Genomic DNA, 21,604 nt, shown 5'->3' with positions numbered 1-21,604 from the left:
TGTGCTTAAATTTTTTTGTTTTAGTATTTCTGATTTATATCTTTATGATAAATTCACAGAAATAGAACTGCTGGGCCAAAGAGTATAAGCAAGTTCAAGACTCAATACAAAAGGTCAAACCACTTTACAGGAAGTTAAGCTTTATGCCTTTATCTTTAAGGAGAAAGATCCTGAATGGGATTATCAAAACTTGGGCTGAAATCTTATTTAATATTAAAGAAATGGAAGTTTTACTGCCACAGTCTGAAAACTGCAGCCTTCAGATCACACTTAGCTACCAGGACAAGTTTCATTAGCTATGATTTGCCCTCCAAAGAGAAAAAGCTGAAATACTCCAGCCCGTACTCCTACACACTGATAACTAGGTAAGAGATATGGGGCCAGCCTCAGGTGATCAAGATACTAAGCTTTGGGTGTTTAAAACCCAAAAAACCTTCCTATCTTCCCAATAGAAATGAGATCCTAAAAATATAAGGGGGGGGAAATACATGTGGGTAAAGTGATAGGAACCTAAAGGCAAGGTTCAAATTTGAAAAAGTGCACTTCAGACAAGTTGCCTTTTTCCTCCCTCTATTTTCTCAGCAGCCTCCATCAGGAGATACGGATTCAGTCCCACCTTCGCTGAAACAAAAGACTGATTCCCCTGGGTCAAGGCAGCCAAACCTCTCTGAACTTGATCCCTTCACCTGTTAAACGACAAAGTTGAACAAAGACCCTGAAGGTCACTGTCACGTCTCATTCGGAAATAACTGTCCTTTAAATGCCCAGGGGAACCAGGGGAGATGAGTTATTCTCTCTGAACATTACCACATCACATGCTATCCACCTGATTTCTCCTATCACAAACAGATCAAACAGTACTTGGTATAAAAAGAGATTCCAAAAACTGTGGAATCTCTTTTTGGAACAAGTTTGGCAGGCTCACCGTGGCCATTGCAGTAGTAGATCCACTTCTCCCGGTTCTGGGTGGGGGCCATGGATTTCTTGAGCCCTGCCTTTTCCACAATGGCGCTGGGATCCTGCCGGGGCCCCTTCTTGAGAGTCCTCGAGCTTTTCCGGATACTGCACACCACTATCACCACCAGCACCAGCAGCAGGAAAAGCACAATCATCCACGGAAGATGCTCGTTGATGTCAAAATGCTTGTGTGGGTTCTGCCTGGGGTGGCCCCTCTTGAGGCCTTTGATGGGCGTGCTTGACTTCTCACCCCCAGTGGCCTCCATGGACGGCAGCAGCTTCAGGATGTGTCTGTGGTGGGGCCCTTGCTGGTGGTTCGCTACCTGGAGCTTGGGGAAGGTCTTGTTCACGCCCTCCTCCCCACTCGCTGAGCTTGTGTTGTCAGGGGCTGTCCCCTCCTGGGTGCCACTTGGCACCTTCAGGTCTAACAGAGGCAGAAGAGTTGGATTCTGTTGAGTTGATGCCTAGAAAAAAAAGAGTAAGGAGGGGGCAAGAGCTTTTCTATATGGGGGGTATCTACACATTCCATCCTCTTCCTAGTCATCTCCAAACCAGGTCAGATAATCCAAGAAAAGATGACCTATGGAGCTTTAGAATAAATGATATTGTACATTTTCACAAAGACCTTGACAATGCCTTTATGTGAGAGGTTAAAACTCAGCTTAACAGCTAAACTCACTCTCTCCTGCCAAAAGCAAGGGCATCCTCAGGGACCAAGCCTGAGCTTCACAGTAGCTTCCCCTGTGCCACGCGTACCACGTCAACTCTTGTTTTGATTATTAGAAAACTAGCTCCAATTGAATTCTGCTGTCTTTTAATTTCTTTATTCTTCCTCTCCCACCAACTAGCTATTTCAAGATACAGTGGTAAAATGAAAACATGACTAAGATAAAGGAAAGAGTTCAAACTCCAGTCTAAGTTGGACCAGAGAAAGGTTTGGTGGGATTCTCAGTGAACAAAATAAAGCAGGACTTGCTAAGTATGTGCTAGTAATAGAGCAGCAAGATTTGGGCAGGCAGCTTAGTGGACTGTTTTCAGAGAAGCTTCCACAAGCAATTTTCCATTAAGGAGTGAAAGCCAGGGATTTCAAGTCCCGAGAGACAGGACCTGACCCCTGAGGAAACCTGGAGAGATCATGGGAGCTCTCTGAGGCTGCTTCTTCATTTCTAGTGGCGGTTGTGAGAAGGCCTTCCTTATGGGGTCTCATCAGAAGGTCAAACATAACCGCATGTGAGAGCTCGCTGGACAGTTTTCGGCCATCATCTCATGAAAATTAAACTCAATCAAAAGGAATTTGAAAATAAAAGCTAAATGTTATTCTTGCCTGAGATTCAAAGAATTCTGAGGAAAACTGGGATATACTTGATGAAGGACATAAAGTCCTATGGGAAAAAAATAAAAAACTCTTTTCCAGACGTGAACGCCAGTTACCTTCAACATGACACACATCTGCTTGTTTCCTGACACTCCTGCCTGATCTTCCTTTTCTCGGACTCCCCTCAGATCCAACATTCACCTTTCCCTTCCAGATGTCGTGGTATTTTTCTCCCCTTCTCCTGACCTTCCGGCTATGTCTCCCCAGGACTGGCTGGGTGTTAGAAAACCTTTAATCTGAAAGGACCTTAAAGGAGCCAAATCACTCATTTACGGTGTCATATGGTTGACAAGTTTGTGACCAGGGCCTGCAGAAGTTCAGTGATTTCCCTAAGGCTACATGCTGACCTTGTTTCTCCTGGTTCTAATTTTCTAGCTTGATGTCACCTACTTCTCAGATATTTATTCCTCCCTAACAGCTAACACTTCTGAGTCTCAATGTTTCTAATAGGTCCATGGAAGCTAGACTTTAAACAGCCACAAAAGGCAAGCCCCATCTTCAAGGGGTGACTTTGGAATAGACAAGATGGAGAAAGCATCGTGGCTCCCCGCCCGTTCTTGGTACCGCCCCACAGGGCTCGGAGCCTTCCTCACATACACGATTCATGAGGTTAAGTTACCTTTGGGAATGAGAGTGGAGGAAGGGACATCGTGGGGTTCCGTGTGCTCAGGGCGTGAAAGGCTGGTTGTGCCAGGGGAGGGTGGGGCGGTGCTGGAGGAGGACGGGAGCAGGCCGCAGACATTGTCTGCCTCCTTGGTCCCCAGCTTGATCACCACCATGTTCTGACTCAGACAGTCTGTGTACGCTCTGCATCTCATCACACTGGAAGGCACGTCGGAGAAGGTCCCCCGAGCACACTGCTTACACCGCACGTCCTCCATTTCTGTCCCCTTCTTCCGCACCCCCCAACCCACGGGGCACACCGTGTGGGGGGCGCAGGTTCCATTCGACTGGAACATGCCAGGTGGGCAAGTGCATTCTCGGTCAGTCAAGGCAGTACAAGGTAATTTCTCGATCATCGGCCAGGGGCACCGCTGACTACACTCGTGGCATTTCTCGATGCCATTCTCGTGTCTGGTAAAGGTCCCCGTGGGGCAGCTGCTGCAGACACGCAGGCTTGTGTTGGTACAGTGCTCGGACACGTAGGTTCCTGCTGGACACTTGTCACAGGTGAGCACCTGGCCGGTGATGCGGTCGACGTGGTGGTATTTGCCAATGAGACTTGGTGCCTTCTGCTCTGGTTGAGCCCTGGTGGTACTGAGGAATCCAAGCTGAAAGAAAAAAAGGGGGAAAGGAGGAACAAAAGCTAAGAAGATGTTACACAGGAAGAGGAGGAGAAAGGATGGAACAATCCCTACCCGACCATCATCATTCCCATTAAAAGTCTGACCAGTACTGTGCCACTTTTTTTTAACATTCATTCATTCTCTCTAGTTGTGGCACACAGGGGCTTAGTTGCTTGGTGGCATGTGGGATCTAGTTCTCAACCAAGGATTGAACCCAAGTCTCCTGCACTGGAAGGTGGATTCTTAACCACTGAACCACCAGGGAAGTCCCCAGTACTGTGCCCTTTTAACAGCTACATCATAAGAGAGAAAAAAAAACAGACTACAATTCCACAGGGGGTCTAATCTTCTGGCTGCAAAGTTTTGGTTTTGTTGCCTGACTTTTGCCTCAGCTTTCTTTTTTTCCATCTGTAAAGTGAAGCTGCAAACTGATTATAAAATCAATGGAGAATATGAACATGAAAGCACTTTGGGACTCATATTAAAAATGCTACACATTAAAATCTTAATGCAAAAGGAAAGTAACTTGCCGAATAGTGTCTTCCTGCTACAACCCAACTAATGGGTAGCCATTTATTGATAGCTGGACAAATCAGCTGAGATGGCAGGATGACAAATATTCAAGCTGCTACTACAGGTGACCCAGTTGGCGTTAACCAATAGACAAAGTGTGATTTTTTTTCCAAAGGTTTTGTCTTTACAAAGCTAAATGACCTTTTCTTTTTATTTTGTAAACCAGAGGCAGGCCCTTGGTGTTCTGAATGAGCTTTAAACAACAGAGTTAATACTTTCAGATGCTCCTATCTGTTGAGGCCAGGCTCAATGGAGCATGGACCTGCAGCCACCTAAGCGCCTAAGAACAAAGCATGGGAAGGAGGGCAGTTAAAGTTCAAAAACAACATTTAAGAAAATTCCCTATAAAATGTAAAAACAAGCTGAGATGATGCCTAAAAGCTGATGTTAGGGAAGACATCTAAATCAAGAGACACAGTCAATGAAAAAAGCTGAGGAGAACAGGAGCCAGAAAACCTGAGGCTGGTTCTCTTTGATCGAGATTCTTCCATCTCTCCTTGATACAGAGGCAGGGGAATTAAATCAGAGCTTCAAAGCAAGCCTGGGGCCTCAACTGCAACATCAACATTACCTTGAGAAGCTTTTTGAAAATCCACATCCCCAGCCCATCACCTGAGATCAGGTGGATCTGCAATGAGGCCAAGAATCTGTTTTTGTCTGATTTGGTTTTTAAGCTTTCCCAATGATTCTGATCCCCAACTAAGTTTTGGACTTCCTGAAACAAGACGGGCCCCCTTGGGCTCTAATCACCTGAGATTCCGAGACCCACTTTGGAGACAACCCAGTTCAACTGTCAGATCCTTCGCTCCAACCCTCACCCAACCTGGCACTTTCTACTGTTTTTTTTTTTTTGGCTGTGTCGTGTAGCCTGTGGGATCTTAGTTCCCCAACCAGGAGAACCCTAACGTTGAACTGGGAGCGTGAAGCTTAATCACTGGACCACCAGGGAAGTTCCCTTATTGCTTTAATGTTGCTCTTTTAAAATCATTATTTATAACAAAAATACAAATTCTTTTTTAACTTTTTATTTTATATTGGCACATATTTGATTAACAATGTTGAGTTAGTTCCAGGTGTACAGCAAAGTGATTCAGTTATACTTATATATGTTATCTATTCTTTTTCAAATTATTTTCCCATTTAGGTTGTTACATAACATTGAGCAGAGTTCCCTGTACAGTAGGTCCTTAATGGCTATCAATTTTAAATATGGCAGTGTGTACATGTCAAACCCACATTCCCTAACTATTCCTTGTAACCACTCTAATAATTATGGAATAGAGTGAAATGTTTAAGTCTCTGCTCAAAGCCACCCACCCCCAGAGAAACACTCTCTTGATTATGGTGTGCATCTTTCCAGACCATTTTCTGGGCATTTACACATAAAATACACATACATGCTTCCACTTGGCCAAGTTGGCTACCTCAGGTTTGGGTTTGGTTTACATATATAAAGGGGAAAGGCTATATATACACACTATTCTATGACTTGCTTTTGTTCATCTTCTAATACTGCATCACTGAAATCTTTCCACATCAGAGCACACAGACTACTTCCTTCTTTATAGCAGTCAAGTACTCTAACAGCACGGATATGCCTTTGAACGTGCACATGTAAAGAATTTAGAGATTCTTCTTACTGAGGACAGGTAGATTGCTTCCTTGTCCATATGTCAGGTACCCATGCATCTTTCTATAATCCATATTCACCTCCTTCCCTTCCCACTCCACACTAGTTTCTCTTTTCTTTCCTTCTCATTGCAAATAATAGGTACAATCATGCTATTCTCAGCCTTTTAAGAACCCCTTTCTTCAAGGACCAAAGAAGCCACCATATAACCCATAATTTGGAACCTCTCGGTCCTTCTCTTCTTTACTACTACGAATTTACTAGATAGGTATTTTCAGACTGTGGGAGGACCAGACCTGAAAGAGAAAGACTACCTGGGCCAAGATGTAGAGAATCTTGTCCAGATTCTGCCTTAAGATCAATTCCGCCTGGGTTCACATGCTTGTAAAATTAGCAGGTTGGACGAGGTTGTATTCAATTTAAGGTGTATTCAACTTCAAGGTGTCTGTGATTGTCAAAGTTCCACCTTCTCCACGAAGCCTTTACAACCATTCCTAGACACTCATTCCAAGCCAGTGAGCAAACTCATCACATTTCCTGTTTCTTTGTTCATCATGTTGGTGCCTAATTACATATTGCCTTGTAATGTTAGTTGATGACTTCCAAAGTGTATATACTTATCTTCCCATAATGACTGTAAGCAGCTCGAGGCCAGGGACAACCACGTAGATTGCATTTCCTCCCTTGCTCAACCACCTCAATGATGAAGACCATGGAAATGATAAACAAAGCATCCTCTGAGCCAAGGGTCAGCAAACTACATCCCACATGCCACCTGTTCGTGTAAATAAGTCTTGTGGGAACCTAGGCATTTATTTGGGCTTCCCTGGTGGTATAGTGGTAAAGAATCCACCTGCCTTGCAGGAGATCCCTGCATGGGGTTCAATTCCTGGGTCAGGAAGATCCTCTGGAGAAGCAAATGGAAACCCACTCCAGTATTCTTGCCTGGGAAATCTCATGGACAGAGGAGCCTGGTGGGCTACAGTCCATGGGGTCGCAAAAGAGTTGGACACGACTTAGTAATTAAACAACAACAATAGGCATTCATTTAGGTATTGTCCATGGCTGTTTTCATGCTATAACGGCAGAGATGGATAACTGCAAGAGACCACATGGCTGCAAACTTATCTGCCTCTTCAAAGGAAAAAAACAAAAAGCCTGCCAATCCCTATACTGAGCAATCAAAAGAAATGTCAAAAATGCAGGGACCAGGAGCTCCCTCACTGGAACACTCATACCTCCTTGGAGAGTCTAGCAGAGGATGGAGTTCATGGCTTCCTTTCTTGAGCACTCATTCCAACTCACATGCCAAATCTGATCCTTCCAACCCTTGTTTAAAACTCTCAGTGGCCCCTCACATGACTTAGGGTGGATGCAAAATCTTTACCAGAGTTAGGACTTCCTCCAAAATCCCAACCCTGCTGTCCCCTTCCCCACTTAAAACATGTCTCCCATTCACCCCTTACGCCCTTTCCTTAGGTTAATAAATGTTTTGTTTTTAAAATTTATTTTACGGAAGTATAGTTGATTTATCAATACAACGTTGTGTTAATTTCTGCTGTCCAGCAAAGTGACTCAGTTATACATATATACACATTCTTTTCCATATTCTTTTCCAGTATGGTTTATTGCAGGACACTGAATATAGTTCCCTATGCTATATAGTAAGGCTCTGTTGTTTATCTATTCCCTATTCCTTTGTTTCCTATATGACAACCATCATTCTGTAGTTATACATTTATCTGTGTAGTGTGTCTTCCCCTCTGGACCACAGGCTCCATGAGGATAAGAATAGAATCTATATTATATGCTGATGTTCTCCAAGCCCTTGAGGACAGTACTCAATGCATGGTATACCTGACCAGGGTGTGTTGGCTAAATGAATGAGTGGATTTGTAGACCATAATTAATTAGAAGCAGCAAAGTAAAGGGTGGGAGTGGAGGAGGTTGCTGGGGATGAACGCAGGTATAAAAGCAAGTGACAGAAAGCCAAGATGCCTCCACCATGTAGCCACCATATCTCAAACAGGCTGGCACCCTTCGGTGTAAGGGTAAATATTACAGTTTCACCTCTAAAGCCCCTGAGGATATCATTCCGTTTTCACAGAACCGTAACTGGCTTATAAGAATTATGCTCTGTGTGGTGCTTAAGATGACAAGAAAATGTAGCTCTCATTTCATAAAAAGATTAGAGTAACTTGGTGATTAGAATGATAAGCAGTATAACAAGATTAATTCTCCAGAAGTCACCTATGTCCCATCCTGATTTCAAGTTTAGCTATTCGAAAATTTTCATTTACTTAGAGGACACTTATTTCAACAACAACGATAGATGGACAAAAATCAGTGTACCATCCCAAACTGCACAGGATACAGAAGCACGACAAACACTTGCGAACTGATTAAAAGGGAAAACCCAGGACACAAAGCACTTTTCAAGGAGGGAAGGTCTCCACGCTCACCTTGATGACTTGCATCACACCTGTCCTGTTATATCACTTACTCTAGGACACAGGGATGGGCCCAAGAGACACCGGATGTGCTAATATATGTCAGGATGTTGACGCTTATTTTTGTTTGTTTTCCTTTTTCTTTCTTTCTTTTTTTTTTTTTTTTGATGTGGGCCATTTTTAAAGTCTTCACTGAATTTGTGACAATACTACTTCTCTTTTCTGTTTTGGTTTTTTGGCTGCCAGGTATGTGAGACCTTAGCTCCTCGACCAGGGATTGAACCCACACCCCCCTGCTTTGGAAGTCTTAACCACTGGACTGCCAGGAAGGTCCTGACGCTTACTTGTCTTTAACAATTCTTATCCCATGACCTCATCCTTCTAACAAATGAGGCAAAGAGCCTGTGCAGTTTATTAGTAAATGTGTTTGTCATTCTTGCTCCCTATCAAATCTCAATCACTTTTCATAGAAAATGAGCAAACTCAAGGCAGTGATAAACTTTTGTCTATTCATAATGGATCAGCAGGAAGACTGCTTGTGAGCTTACTATAGAAAAATTGTTAATACTGCCCAAAACTAATATGTCAAAAGGAATCTCAGCTTCCTTGGATATGATAACTAAGGGAAACAAGTTATTCCTGAGATGGTAACTCTAAAAACAACAGGGACTTCCCTGGTGGTTCAGTGGTTAAGACATCACCTTCCAATGCAGGGGTTACACATTCGATCTCTGGTCGGGGGGGCCAAAATTCCACATGCCTCTCGGTCAAAAAACCCAAATGTAAAACAGAAGCAATATTGTAACAAATTCAATAAAGACTTTAAAAATGGTCCACATCAAAAACATCTTTAGAAAAATAAAACATACGAACAGATGCTCATATGGCAAAAAGCCAGGCAGAGTAGAGATACTTTCAGAAGTTCTGACCATTTTATTTTCCACATCACATTAAATTTGTAATCCTAAGACACTGGCTGCTTGGAATTCTAGAGATTTGAAGGGAGAAAAAGAATGTACCAAGAGAAAGGTGCCAAGCAAAAAGCTTCTGCAAAGCACAGAGACCTGTTACCAGTTACGTTATATAAATCTGGCCGACTCTGGCACTGTCTGCTATCCTCTCTGATTTAAAAAAGCCTTCTGTTGCTAAGGCAAAAGCAGGGACTGCCGTTCAAGCTGGCGAATCCAGAGAATGCTGAGGCTAGGATGTGCTGACGACAGGACCGGAAGGAGGCAAGCTCAGAGGAGATGGAGGGGAAAGGGGAAAAAAAAGCAAGACAGAACCAACCCAGATGCTGTCTTCCTTGGAACCTACAATGCAGGAGAGTGTGTGTACTCAGCCTTCAGGGGCCTGGACCACAGAAACACATCGCCCGCCACCCATCACAATGTTAGTGTGTCACGTTAGTTGCTCAGTCGTGTCTGACTCTTTGTGACCCCATGGACTGTGGCCCACCAGGGTCCTCTGTCCATGAAATTCTCCCAACAAGAATGCTGGAGTGGGTTGCCATTCCCTTCTCCAGGGCATCTTCCTGACCCAGGGATCAAACTCGGGTTTCCGGCACCGCAGGCAGATACTTTGCCATCTGAGTCACCAGGGAACCCCACCCCGTCATCCATCACAACAGCTAGTCCTATAGGCTAAGACCCCACCTACATGGAGAAGCCAAGTTATAAATAAGACAGTGGTGAAGGTGAAGAATTTACAGAATCCTCATTAAAACTGCCACCACCAGCCAAGGCAGCGACTCTAGCCTGTATAAACAAAACCTAATTTAGGCTGAAGCATCTGAGCAAGCCCGCTCTACCAGATCCTGATCGGGGTGCGGGGGAGGGGGAAAGCAGTTTAACCTGTGTCTCCATTTCTTCATTAGTAAATGGAGATGATAATAAAAATAATATAATTAAATAATAAACTAAAAATAATTTTTATAATACAATAAAAATAATACATAAGATCACAACCATAGGATTATTTTCACAATTGTTACTACAGATAAGAGCAGGTGAAACAGTCATGATACAAGGTAGTTCTTCACAAATGCTATTTTAATCATCACTCCTTCTATTTATCATTGTGCTCTAGTTTAGCTTCAGTCCCTTGGGCTTAGACAACTTTTCAAAACACTCCAATTAAAATACACATATCCAATAGAGAAGAAACTAGTGGTTACCAGTGTAAAGAGGAAAAGGGGAGAAATGATATGGGGAAGGGGGGCCAAAAGGTTATTATGGAATTATATGAAATCATATATATAAGGGACTTCCTGGGTTGAGTGGCCTAGTGGTTAAGAATCTTCCTTTCAACACAGGGGACTTGAGTTCGATCCCTGGTCAGGGAACTATAAGATCCCACACGCCTTGGAGCAAATAGGCCTGCATGCCACAACAAGAGAAATCCAGGCAATGCAACTAGAAAAGTCCGAGTGCCTCAAGGAAGAGCCAGTACAAAAATAAAAAATAATTTCAAAAAAGAAATATGTATGAAACTTCCGAAATTTGCAAAGCACTATAGAATTTGAAGAATCTTTAATTCAATAAAAATAACAATAATCCCTGTTTTTTACACTAGTTAAATAAAGGTGTAGCCTTCTTTTATTTGAAAAAAAAAAACAACAATATGCCAATAACCAATTCCTGATAAGTGTGTCAAAGACTCCAGATTTTTAAAAAACTGTAATCCTAAAACATACCCTACTAGGCTTGGAGCCCGCCACAAAACCAAAAATACAGACTGCATGGCAAGGAGGTAAAAGAGAAGCAAGAACCAACTGGCATTTCCAGACAGATTTAGAATACACAGTACTGAGCAGATGAGCAAACGCAGGAGGAGAAAGGATTCGTTATTTGTTGGTACACTGTAGATGAATGGAGGGAAAGTTAGGGAAATATTTTCCAGAAGGAATTTTTCTGATCTTGTCCCACAAGATGTTGATCATTCTAGGGTCTAAAACACTGGTGAATAAATCCCAGCCAGCTCCCTGCTTTTTCATAACCCACAAGCTTAAGGTTAGTTTTCCCATTTTTAATAGTTGGGTTAAAAAAAATCAAAAGAAGCATAAAATTTTATGGTACATGAAAATGATTTGAAATTCAAATTTCGGTGTCCACAAATCAAGTTGACTTGGAACCCAGCCACACCCCTCTTCTGGGCATTGCCTAGGTCTGCTTTCAAAGCACAGAGGCAGATCTGAGTGGTGTCCACAGAGATCGTAGGGTCCACATGGTCAGAAATACTATCTAGCTCTTTACAGATAAAGTTTACCAACCCCTGGCCTAGAAGTTTAGGAAATGATCCTCACTGGAGTCTTCTCTTGGAGAGGCACAGCTCATGGCAGCCTCATGAAGGCTGCAAGAGGCCCAGCCCAACCCAGTAGGGCTGCAGAAAATGGTGACTTAGCTTCCCAAAGCTTCCCAAACTTATGTGACCATGAAATCCTTTACTCACATCAGGAGTATGAACATCCTGCACAACACACTGATGTAGTTCTCACCAGCAACATGCTAAAGTCCAGAAATGTCAACAAATCCAGCATTACTAAGATCAAATATAAAATTCAAAGTTGGACTTCTTTGGCAGTCAAGTGGTTAAGGTTCTGGGCTCCCACTGCAGTGGGCATGGGTTTGATCTTTGGTAGGGGAACTAAGGCAATGGCACCCCACTCCAGTACTCTTGCCTGGAAAATCCCATGGACGGAGGAGCCTGGAAGGCTGCAGTCCATGGGGTCGCTGAGGGTCAGACATGACTGAGCGACTTCACTTTCACTTTTCACTTTCATGCATTGGAGAAGGAAATGGCAACGCACTCCAGTGTTCTTGCCTAGAGAATCCCATGGACAGAGGAGCCTGGTAGACTGCCGTCTCTGGGGTCGCACAGAGTCGGACACGACTGAAGCGACTTAGCAGCATACAGCTAATAAAAGCTTATAACTGAAAACGTAAAAAATTAACACAAAGCAGGTTAACAAAAATTGCACTCAACAGTGGAGACAGAATACTAATTATAAGGATAAATTGTGTAGTTGCTAAGTTGTGTCCGACTCTTTTGTGACCCCATGGCCTGTAGCCCGCCAGGCTCCTCTGTCCATGGATTCCCAGGCAAGAACACTGGAGTGGGTTGCCATTTCCTTCTCCAGAGGATGTTCCCAACCCAGGAATCGAACCCACGTCTCCTGCATTGCAGGTGGATTCTTTACTACCGAGTTTCCTGATGGATAAATTGATAATATCCCTTGCAACTATTGAAATGTAAATTTGCACAACCAAGGACCTTTACATCTCTCTATTAAAGCAGCATAAGTAAATTAAAATGATAAACTTCAATGTTGGCCAGCTTGTGGGGTAGTAGGTACATTTATAGGTTGCTGGTGACAATCTAAATGAAATCGGTCTTTCTAAAGACAATCTGGCAACATGCAGCAAGAGCCAGAAAATGGTTCATTCATTTCCTGTGACCCAGCAATTCCACTCTGGAGAACACACATCAAAAGGACCTCACTTTTGGGAACAACCCAAAAGACAAAAGAGCAACTGGTTTGTACAGAGACAACTCTGTCAGTGCTGTTTGCTTGCAGCAGGAAAACAATGAGAACCACCACCACGGGTCCAACGACAGTAAGGTGACGCAACACACTGGCAACCAGAGGAGACGTCGGCATAGAAACCGGCAGGCAGGAAGGCTGCACTGACGTGAACCACAGCGCCTCAAATTCACACCCAAACTTTGGGTGACCCAATCTTATCCGCTCCTTCCCCACCCACCACTTCAAAGCAGTCAGACCATCAGAGACTCAACTTAAGAACAAGGAAATCATGGGATTTCCCTGGTGCTCCAGCAGTTAAGACTCCATGTTTCCACTGCAGGGGGCATGGGTTTGATCCCAGATGAGACCAAAAAAAAAAAAAAAGTAAAAAATAAAATGTTCTTTGTTAGTAAGTCAAACACCCTTGAGATACAGCTCAAAGTCCTGAGACTCAGTTCAAGCTCCCACTACACTCTAACTTGTCCAGAATGAATGAACTGTTAGTTTAGAGCAAAATCCTTCTGGAATTCATTCAACAATCATTTATTGCTTAAATATTGTGTGTCAGGGCATTGAGCTAGAAAAACAAAGATGAATAGTGCGTTGCCTGTCGTCTATAAGGAGCTGAAAAGGAATAATAACAATAATGGCCTTGAGCATGCTGTATGGAGAAGCAAACCCAATCCTCATCTAATCCAGTATTTCTGGACCAGGTACAGAAGATTTCAACCAAAGGAGAGAGAGGAGCCATGGACTTGCAGAAGTAAAGAGCAAGGAGTGACTAACGACTAGATTATTCTGGGAAGCTGTCACCATTTGCCTTTTTTCCTCCTCATCCTCTTGCCTCTTTTAATCCTGGATATACTGACCGGGCCATACCTAAGATGACATCTGATAATTCATCAGAATGCCAACCTCCTTCCAGGAGCAATGATCAAATTTGTTCTCACCTTCTGCCTTTCTTTAGTCTACTCAGCATCTACAACCTATGAAAAGACATGCTGAAAAGTTCCCTTAGGAGAGAGCGCCACGTTTGATAAACCACATACAAACAGCTCACGTGAGACGAGACTGTGCAAATCACAGAGCTCAACCAGTTTCTAAGAGACCTGAAATGAAAAGTTAACAAAGAAAATGCTAATAACAGATGATGCAAACCTGTGGACTGATCCTGTATGAATAATCAGGCCGTCAGCAAAGGAAACCCTGAGAGGTCCTCGAGTTCTCAGGATGAGTTGAAACTAGCCTGCTAAGCAGAATTCATGTCATACTGTTACTCACTAGGCAAATATTTTTCAAAATGACCCCAGAAGCAGGAAAGCACAGCATCTCTTCCCTATTTATAACATTTCAGTTTGCAAGAGAATCTTTCCATCTTAACTGTGGAACCAATGCCAGTCAGAGTCACACCATAGGAAAATGCTTGCCAGTGGCTCCACGCCCTTCCCTTTCAATCGGCACACACAGGTTACTCTTACGCTATAATCAGCCCTTTAGGCTAAACTTCCAAATGCCACCATGGAGCAGAACCACTCACCCAGTGGAAAGAGAATGTTCGACTCTCAGGTAAAAGTATTCCTTTAACAGGAAACAAAATTCCAGTAAATTAAGGTTGCTTGTGCCTGACCCACACCTTGGCAGAAAGAGCAGTGTGTATGAAGTCAGGCTGACTTAGATCTGAGTCCTTGCTCTGCTGCTGCTGCTAAGCCACTTCAGTCGTGTCCGACTCTGTGCAACCCCATAGACGGCAGCCCACCAGGCTCCCCCGTCCCTGGGATTCTCCAGGCAAGAACACCGGAGTGGGTTGCCATTTCCTTCTGCAATGCATGAAAGTGAAAAATGAAAGTGAAGTCGCTCAGTTGTGTCCGACTCTTCGCGACCCCATGGACTGCAGCCTACCAGGCTCCTCCGTCCATGGGATTTTCCAGGCAAGAGCACTGGAGTGGGGTGCCATTGCCTTCTCCGAGCCCTCACTCTGGCAGTTGCCAATTTCTTGACCATGGCTTCTCCTAAGCCTCATTTCCTGTAAAAATGGGGCTAATGCTACTGCCTCATGGACTTGAAGGGTCTATTGAGATCATTTGTAGAAGCTATTCTACACAATGCCAATAGTATGTGCTCAATAAATAGAAGCTTGATAAAAATCAATATCAATGATTCATCTTAAAAGCCGTTAATATTCCTCCCCTCTATCAGGACCAAAGCCCTCTTAGAGCCACTGCTGCTCATTTGATTCCAGAACCCGTCTCACTCCTCTCCTCCCTGCTAAATCCATTCAACTCAGGCTCCTTTTCCCAAAACAGATTTGCAAATGGCTCCAAGCGCCACACCCTGAGGACACTTTGAGCACAACTTTCCCACCACAGAAGCACCTGTCATCTTCACGGCCAGGGTGCTGATGACTGGGATTTTTTTCCAGAATCCAGGAAAAAGGACTCTTCCTGGTGGCCTTTAGCATCTCTCAAGGAGAGTGAGATCACGGGACTTCCCTGGTGGTCCAGTGGTTATGCCTCCACACTTAATGCAGGGGGCACAGGTTCGATCCCTGGTCGGGGAACTAAGATGCCACATATCTACCCTTTGATGTGGCCATAAAGAAGAGAAAGAAGAATGAGATCACCACTGCTCTGAAGCAACAGCCTAAACATCCGTGAGCCCCGTGTTTCTACAGCCCCCGTGAGTGTTCAGCAGATACCTGCTGACATCAGCCAGTTCCTTCCTACTTACAAGCTCTGCCCAGATCCTCTCCTCTCTTGGATTCAGGCTGGACATGCAAGGTGGTATGGAAGCCAGGTGGCAGCACACAAGCCAATTTAGGATGCCTGTTTACTTTCTGGTATTTGACAAATACAAACACTGGGGCAAGGCCAGTATTTATTCACCATCTCGCCCCTTTCCTAAAGAATCGCAGCTCAGCAGCTGCTACTCCAACTACAACGCCCAGTGTCCTACGAATGCTAAAGGGGGTTTCAACTTGGGGGCCAGGATAACTCCTCTTGCAGCTTCAGTTTTCATTCTGTCCAACAGACATTATCTGCGCCTAACGCTCCAAACCGAATCCATTCCAAATGGTCATCAGGCACAAGCCCAAAGGCAATGAGAGACTTCTGTCACTGAAGAGAAGCACCTGAATCTTCCAGGAAGTTGCCGAGTGACCTGGTATCACCAAGTCTTTGCCAGGCCTGCTTGGGGGAAGAGGGCCAGCAGAGTCAGTGCTTCCTGGAAAAGAGGCACTGCAGTTGACAAAAAGCCACTCAATTCACTCTGGCCCTGGATGATGCCTCTGACCATTTCCCATTGCACACATACACACTCACACACACACACACAATTAATAAAGTTCCCTTAAGCCAATTATAGTTAACATGCTTTACAAAGGGCCAGATGAGCACAAAACCTATTTGCAACGTGTCCCCAGAGTCTCTAAAGAAACTTCACCTCTCCCCCTCACAGTCAAGCCTAAGGCTGAAAAGTGATGTCTCCTCATTCTGATCTACAAATAGACAGGATGCAGAGCACCTGCTGAAGCCAACTTGAACCCACACCCACTCACTCCATCTACTTGGAGAAAGGGGCCTGCTGCAAATGGTGCTGGAAAATACCTTACTAACTGTGCTGATCACCTCCAGCTGGAAAGACTGTGTCCAAATTTAGCCACACTAAAATATGCAGTTTAGCGAGTTGGTGGATCGAGGCTGACCTACTCCTGGTATTTTCTCAGCTTTGGGTAGTCTGCATTCCATGACAAGGAATTGTTTTCTTGCTGATTTGATGTGCCTGTGTGTCTTCTTTATACTGTAGCTTTGTTTATTTGCTTTGTACTGGGCTTGTGGCAGATTCAGCCATATGACTTTAGAAACAGCTGAGAATTCGGATGAAAAAGCTCAATCCCATCCTATACAGTTTGACAATAGGGATGGGAGATTCACATCGTATGTGAGAAACCCTGCCTTCCAGGACAGGTCAACATACCTGACTTGCGTGATCATGAGTCATTTTCTCTACCAAGACTAACAGATGTTATTCTGAGACTACAAAAATTTTTCTTTTGACTTTCAGACTAAAAGCCACAATTTCTTCAAGTGGTTTTTTTTTTTTTTTTATGTAGACCATTTTTTAAGTATTTAGTGAATTTGTTTACTATATTGCTTCTCTTTTTGTGTTTTGGTTTTTTGGTGGTGAGGCATCAGGGATCTTAGCTCCCCAACAAGGGATCAAACCCTCACTCCCTGCGTTGGAAGGCGAAGTCTCAACCTCTGGACCTCCACGGAAGTCCCTCAAGTAGTTTAAAGATGCTAACATGCATCACATTTTGTGTATGACTTGAGTATAGTACATTCATCTGTGGGTTCTTTCTGAAAGTGTGAAACTCAACCAGCACTCCTGATAGCTATGTACGTTTATACACCATATACTTCGTACCTGTAGGGCAAGATCCAAGTTCTAGTTCATCCCTGGGTTCCCACTACCAAGAACAGTGCCTCTCAGAGTAAGCGCTCAATGTAGGTTTGTTAACATGAAAAAATAATCTGCTTCCCCCATCTACGCTGTTTTTCCCCTCCAAGTTTTCCCTTGCAGCTTTCACACTCTAGGACTGTGAAGTTCAGGTGTATATAAAGGAGAAAATCTTTTGGATATAACATTAGCTCTAATTTGAAGTTTTCCTTGAACTTGTCACTTAGTCTAGAATCTTTTCAGGACTTCAGCCCCAACCAGCTACTCCACACCAATCTAGTCAAATAGCCGAAGTCAAATGCCAGGATGCTAGATGATTAACTTTAACAAGCAAAGGTCAGGAGATGGCACCAAGACATTTAGTCTCAACAACAGTGACAAACACCCATATGTGGGACTTTCTAGGTCTTACTGTAAGAGCACTCACTTGAAAGCTCTTACAGTAACTGTCCTTCTATCTGGAATTCATAATATATGCAGATTAGTGGTTTCTAAAATTTCAGACCTCATTTTCTTTATCAATAGCATCTCCTTTTTCTTCTGACTGCCCCACTGCCAATATTCTATCTGTGCAGTCAAAGCAAAGCTCCTTGAGGGCAAGAGACATCTCTGAATGTGTTGTTAGCCTATTCTAGGGCATTTCTTAACACTGGCACAAACCTCAAGGTCTCATTCATCTGCTCTCCAGATTTTTGGCCTGAAACACACAATATTTTGCCTTTCAGTGTGTGGTTTACTTTCCAATATCATGCAGACATCTCAACACATCAGAAACACAAGTGCAAGCAGCAAGAACACTTTCCTCCAAAAGTATTCATGCAATTCTCATCAGTGTCCTACAACAAATCAAACCACCAGCCTCAACTCTCCCCCAGTGAGTCTTCTCTCTTGTTACATTTCCTCATCAGGCAATTTGGAGTTGTGAAACCTGCAGAGTGGCACAGGAGGGAGGCAGTGAGTTGTGAGAGAGAGCCAAGTGATCCTGGGTCCCAGTACCAGTGCCCGCAACACTTGGGAGCAGGGTGACCAGAACTGCCAGTGAAGTTTTTGCAGTCTCCATTTTCTCAACTGGAAAACTGAGCTCATCCCACTGGCTTCACAGAGATGTTGGGACTAAGATAGGTACTATCTATAAAGCACCCGTCACATACAATAATCATGTTATATGCTGTATATATATTATATAAAAAGGGTTTTTAAAGCTTACAGTAAGTTCTCCTTCAGTTAGCCTGTCATCACAAGAAAGAATCAAAAATGATGGCAGTAACAAATATCTTCACCCTAAAAGAAGAAATATTTGAAAGAGGAGTAACAGAAAACCATGTGCCTTGAGCATGCTGCCGTGTGGACCTGAGCTGCAGTACCTGAAGTCTGTCATTTTCACGGGGCCAAGAATCCCAATGGGATAAAGAATCCTTATAACAATATCATGAAATCATCATTTTTTATTTCGGGCCACATTGTACAGCATTTAGGATTTTAGTTCCATGACCAGGGATGGAACCCGTGCCCAACCGTGGAGTCTTAACCATGAGATCATCATTTCATATGCTATCATTGCCTGGGCTAAGGACTGTAGCTGGTAGAGTGGGAAAAATAAAAGACATTGCTTCCCCACCCTGGTGACCCCTGTCCACCCTCTCAGTTTCCCTTCAGGACAAAGGGGTCAACTCAGGCCACTCAATGAACTCCAGTGGAACTTTTCTATTATAATTAGCAAGAGAATAAGGACTCTCATTTTAGTTAATATCTCAAGGTTGCATCTAAGCTCCACTATAAATTACTTTTCAAAAAAAGACAGGCAAACTTACTTTCTCAAGTCTTCAGTTGCAAATCCAGTGCACAATTTTTTAGGTCAACCAGACTTAATGATTTCAGAACTTTCTCTGGAGGTTAAAGCAACCTATGCTTTAATTACACCATGACCTTACTTAAAGCATCTCATGCAGAAATGTAAAGTCAATGAAATATTGCACTGACTTAAGACTTAATCCAGGAGTGGACTCCAAGGGGAGCATAGGTGTAGGGCAGTAGATCTAAGACTGAGAAGGAGGCAGCTTGAGGATGGACCTACCTCCACTGATATTGGGCTCGATGTTCCCCAGGACTTAGATGGGTTTCTCTCCACACCGACTGTCCAATCCATGCCCACTGCTTTCAAGGACCCTCACAGCCTACTGCCCACCATCCAGCACCCTTGTGTCAAGGACACAAATCTTGACTTTGCCACTGCTATAGAATGGGCAGAAAAGGGTCTTTGAAGGGAGTCTGGGACCTGCCTCATTATAAATCCGAACAGCACCAAACTTTTCTTTAGTGTCTCTCTTCCCCTTTAAAATTAGCCTCGCACAGGGAACCAGAGTGTCTGTAGGATGAATTCCCAGGCCATAGCAACTGCAGTGCCCTGGGATCTAAGAGATCTTGGTTGGCCGGGCATTGAGCCCTTTTCGGGAAGGAGACAGCAAGCCTGCCTCTCCCTGACACGGCCCTGCCATGAAAATAGGCTCTTGTTTTTTTGTTTTTGTTCGGTTCTTAGCTAAGAATCTCCATCCACCCGGCGGACACAGAAAGATAAGCACGGAAGCTTATGGTGGCTCGTGGGTTTGATCTCAAATCAATTTTCTTCTTCCACCTAATTCATCCCATCCCCCCGCCAACATATGGAAAGGCCGGGAAGGGATGTGGGGAAGTTGGGGACAAGTTTTGGGTCGAAGGTGCTTTCAGGCTTTGGCCAGATAAGTGATGGAGAGAACTAGCTACAGGGCACGCCCTGGAGCTGAATGCAGACCGGGTGCAGAAGAAGGAAGCTGCTCCACCCTCCATGCGCACCTGCCCGGCCACAGGTAAGCGAGGGATGGAGAAAAACGGGGGGGAAACTCAGCTTCCTTTATGGTGGGCTCTCCCCTTCCCCCACTCAAGTGTCAGCGCGCTGGCCGCCTGGCTGGGAGCCGGCGCTTTGGGGGCGCCTGAGAGTGGGTCTCAGGGTTCCTTCTTGGGCGTGCCGAAACCGGGACCCACCCAGCCAAGGCGGAGAGAAGGGGGAAGGGGGCCAGGCGCCCGCTCCGAAGGCGAGGCGCCGAGGTACCCGGCGTTCTGGGGGGCCGGCGCGCCCGGGTCCCGCGCTCTCCCACTGCAGTAGCATCCCGACATGACACTGCAGCTGCAACAAAGCGGCGGCCGCCGCCAGCCTCGGCTCCCCGGCCCCACACCCCGCGGAGGGGGTAGCGGCTGGTGGCCATGGGGGTGCGCCGAGGAGATGGGGGCCCCGGAGGGGCGGAGGAGGTGAAGAAACCCTGAAATGCGCAGGAAGCCGAGTGGCCATCTCCAGCGCCTCTCCCGGCGCAGCCAGACTGCAAGGAAAACAATTCGCCTTCATTCCGGAGTCGGGCTGAGCTCTGCGGCTCCCCCAAAATGACCCGATCCAAGCCCTTGGATTTGTTGCCTGCCCTCGCTCGCAACCTGCGCCCCCCTGCACCCAGCACCCCGAAGCCCCGGCCCCGGGACCCGCCCCGCTCCCCGAGCGCGGCGTCCTCGGCTCCAGCGCGGCCGCCGCCCCCGGCTCCCGTCTACCCCACCCGGACCGCTCACCAGGAGAAGGGAGCCCGCGATCATCGTGGCTCCGGCCATGCGGCTGCAGGAGGCCAGGGCGGTGCTGCTGCTCGTGAAGGTCCCCATGGCTGAGCCTGGGGCTCGCAGGGCGCCCGGGGCGCGTGGCCCCCCGGCAGCTTGAATCGGCGGCTGCTTCTGCCCAGCGCCGCATCCACAGCCGCCTCCCGAGCCGGGAGCCCATCTACCTCCAACACCCCATGTGCACTGCGGCAGCCGGACGGCCGGACACAGGAGGGAGGCGGCGAGCGAGGCTCCGGGGGCGCTTAGCACCTGCCCAGCTGAGCGCCTGTCCGGACGGGGAGAAGCAGCCGCTGCTGCAACCCGCACCTCCCCGTGCTCTCCTCCGACAGCGGCTGCGGAGAACCAGGGAGGAGGGCTGGGCGCGAGAGAACGAAGGAACAACTTCCCATAGCGAAGCCTCCGGCCGCTGCCAACCACCGTCCTCCGCTGCCCTGACCGGCCGGCGAGGGACTGAGTCGTGTGGCCGCCGAGCGCGGGGAAACACGTGGTGGCGCCGAAGGGGCGGGGAATCGGCCCTTTGTGATGTCATCGCGAAGGAGGCCGGGCTCTTTGTGCGAGCAGAACTGAGAAGGCGGTCCAGAACAAGCAAGGAGGTGCAGGATGCCCCCTGCTGTTCGCTGAAGAACTTGCAGCTGCTTTCTGACCCAAGGAAAACGTTGCGAAGGTATGCACACCCTTGACCCAAATTTCCCTCTTTTTACTAAGATGATTCTCAGTAAGTTATTT

At 45.6% G+C, this 21,604-nt stretch overlaps 1 protein-coding gene across 1 annotated transcript in view; it reads right to left on the bottom strand.

Moving 5' to 3' along the window:
* Window positions 1-21,379, bottom strand: part of TNFRSF21 (TNF receptor superfamily member 21) — a 64,157-nt gene extending 42,778 nt beyond the window's left edge. The window contains 4 exon segments of the mRNA XM_070360763.1: window positions 926-1,376; window positions 1,378-1,421; window positions 2,952-3,603; window positions 20,837-21,379. Coding sequence (XP_070216864.1) covers window positions 926-1,376; window positions 1,378-1,421; window positions 2,952-3,603; window positions 20,837-20,923 — 1,234 coding nt within the window. The 5' untranslated portion in view covers window positions 20,924-21,379.
* Between the last annotated feature and the right edge of the window lie 225 nt (window positions 21,380-21,604).

The sequence above is a fragment of the Bos mutus genome, chromosome 23 (assembly GCF_027580195.1).
Source record: "Bos mutus isolate GX-2022 chromosome 23, NWIPB_WYAK_1.1, whole genome shotgun sequence".
NCBI lineage: Eukaryota > Metazoa > Chordata > Mammalia > Artiodactyla > Bovidae > Bos > Bos mutus.
Note: the sequence above shows the minus strand (reverse complement) of the source record. Positions and strands in the feature narration are given on the sequence as shown.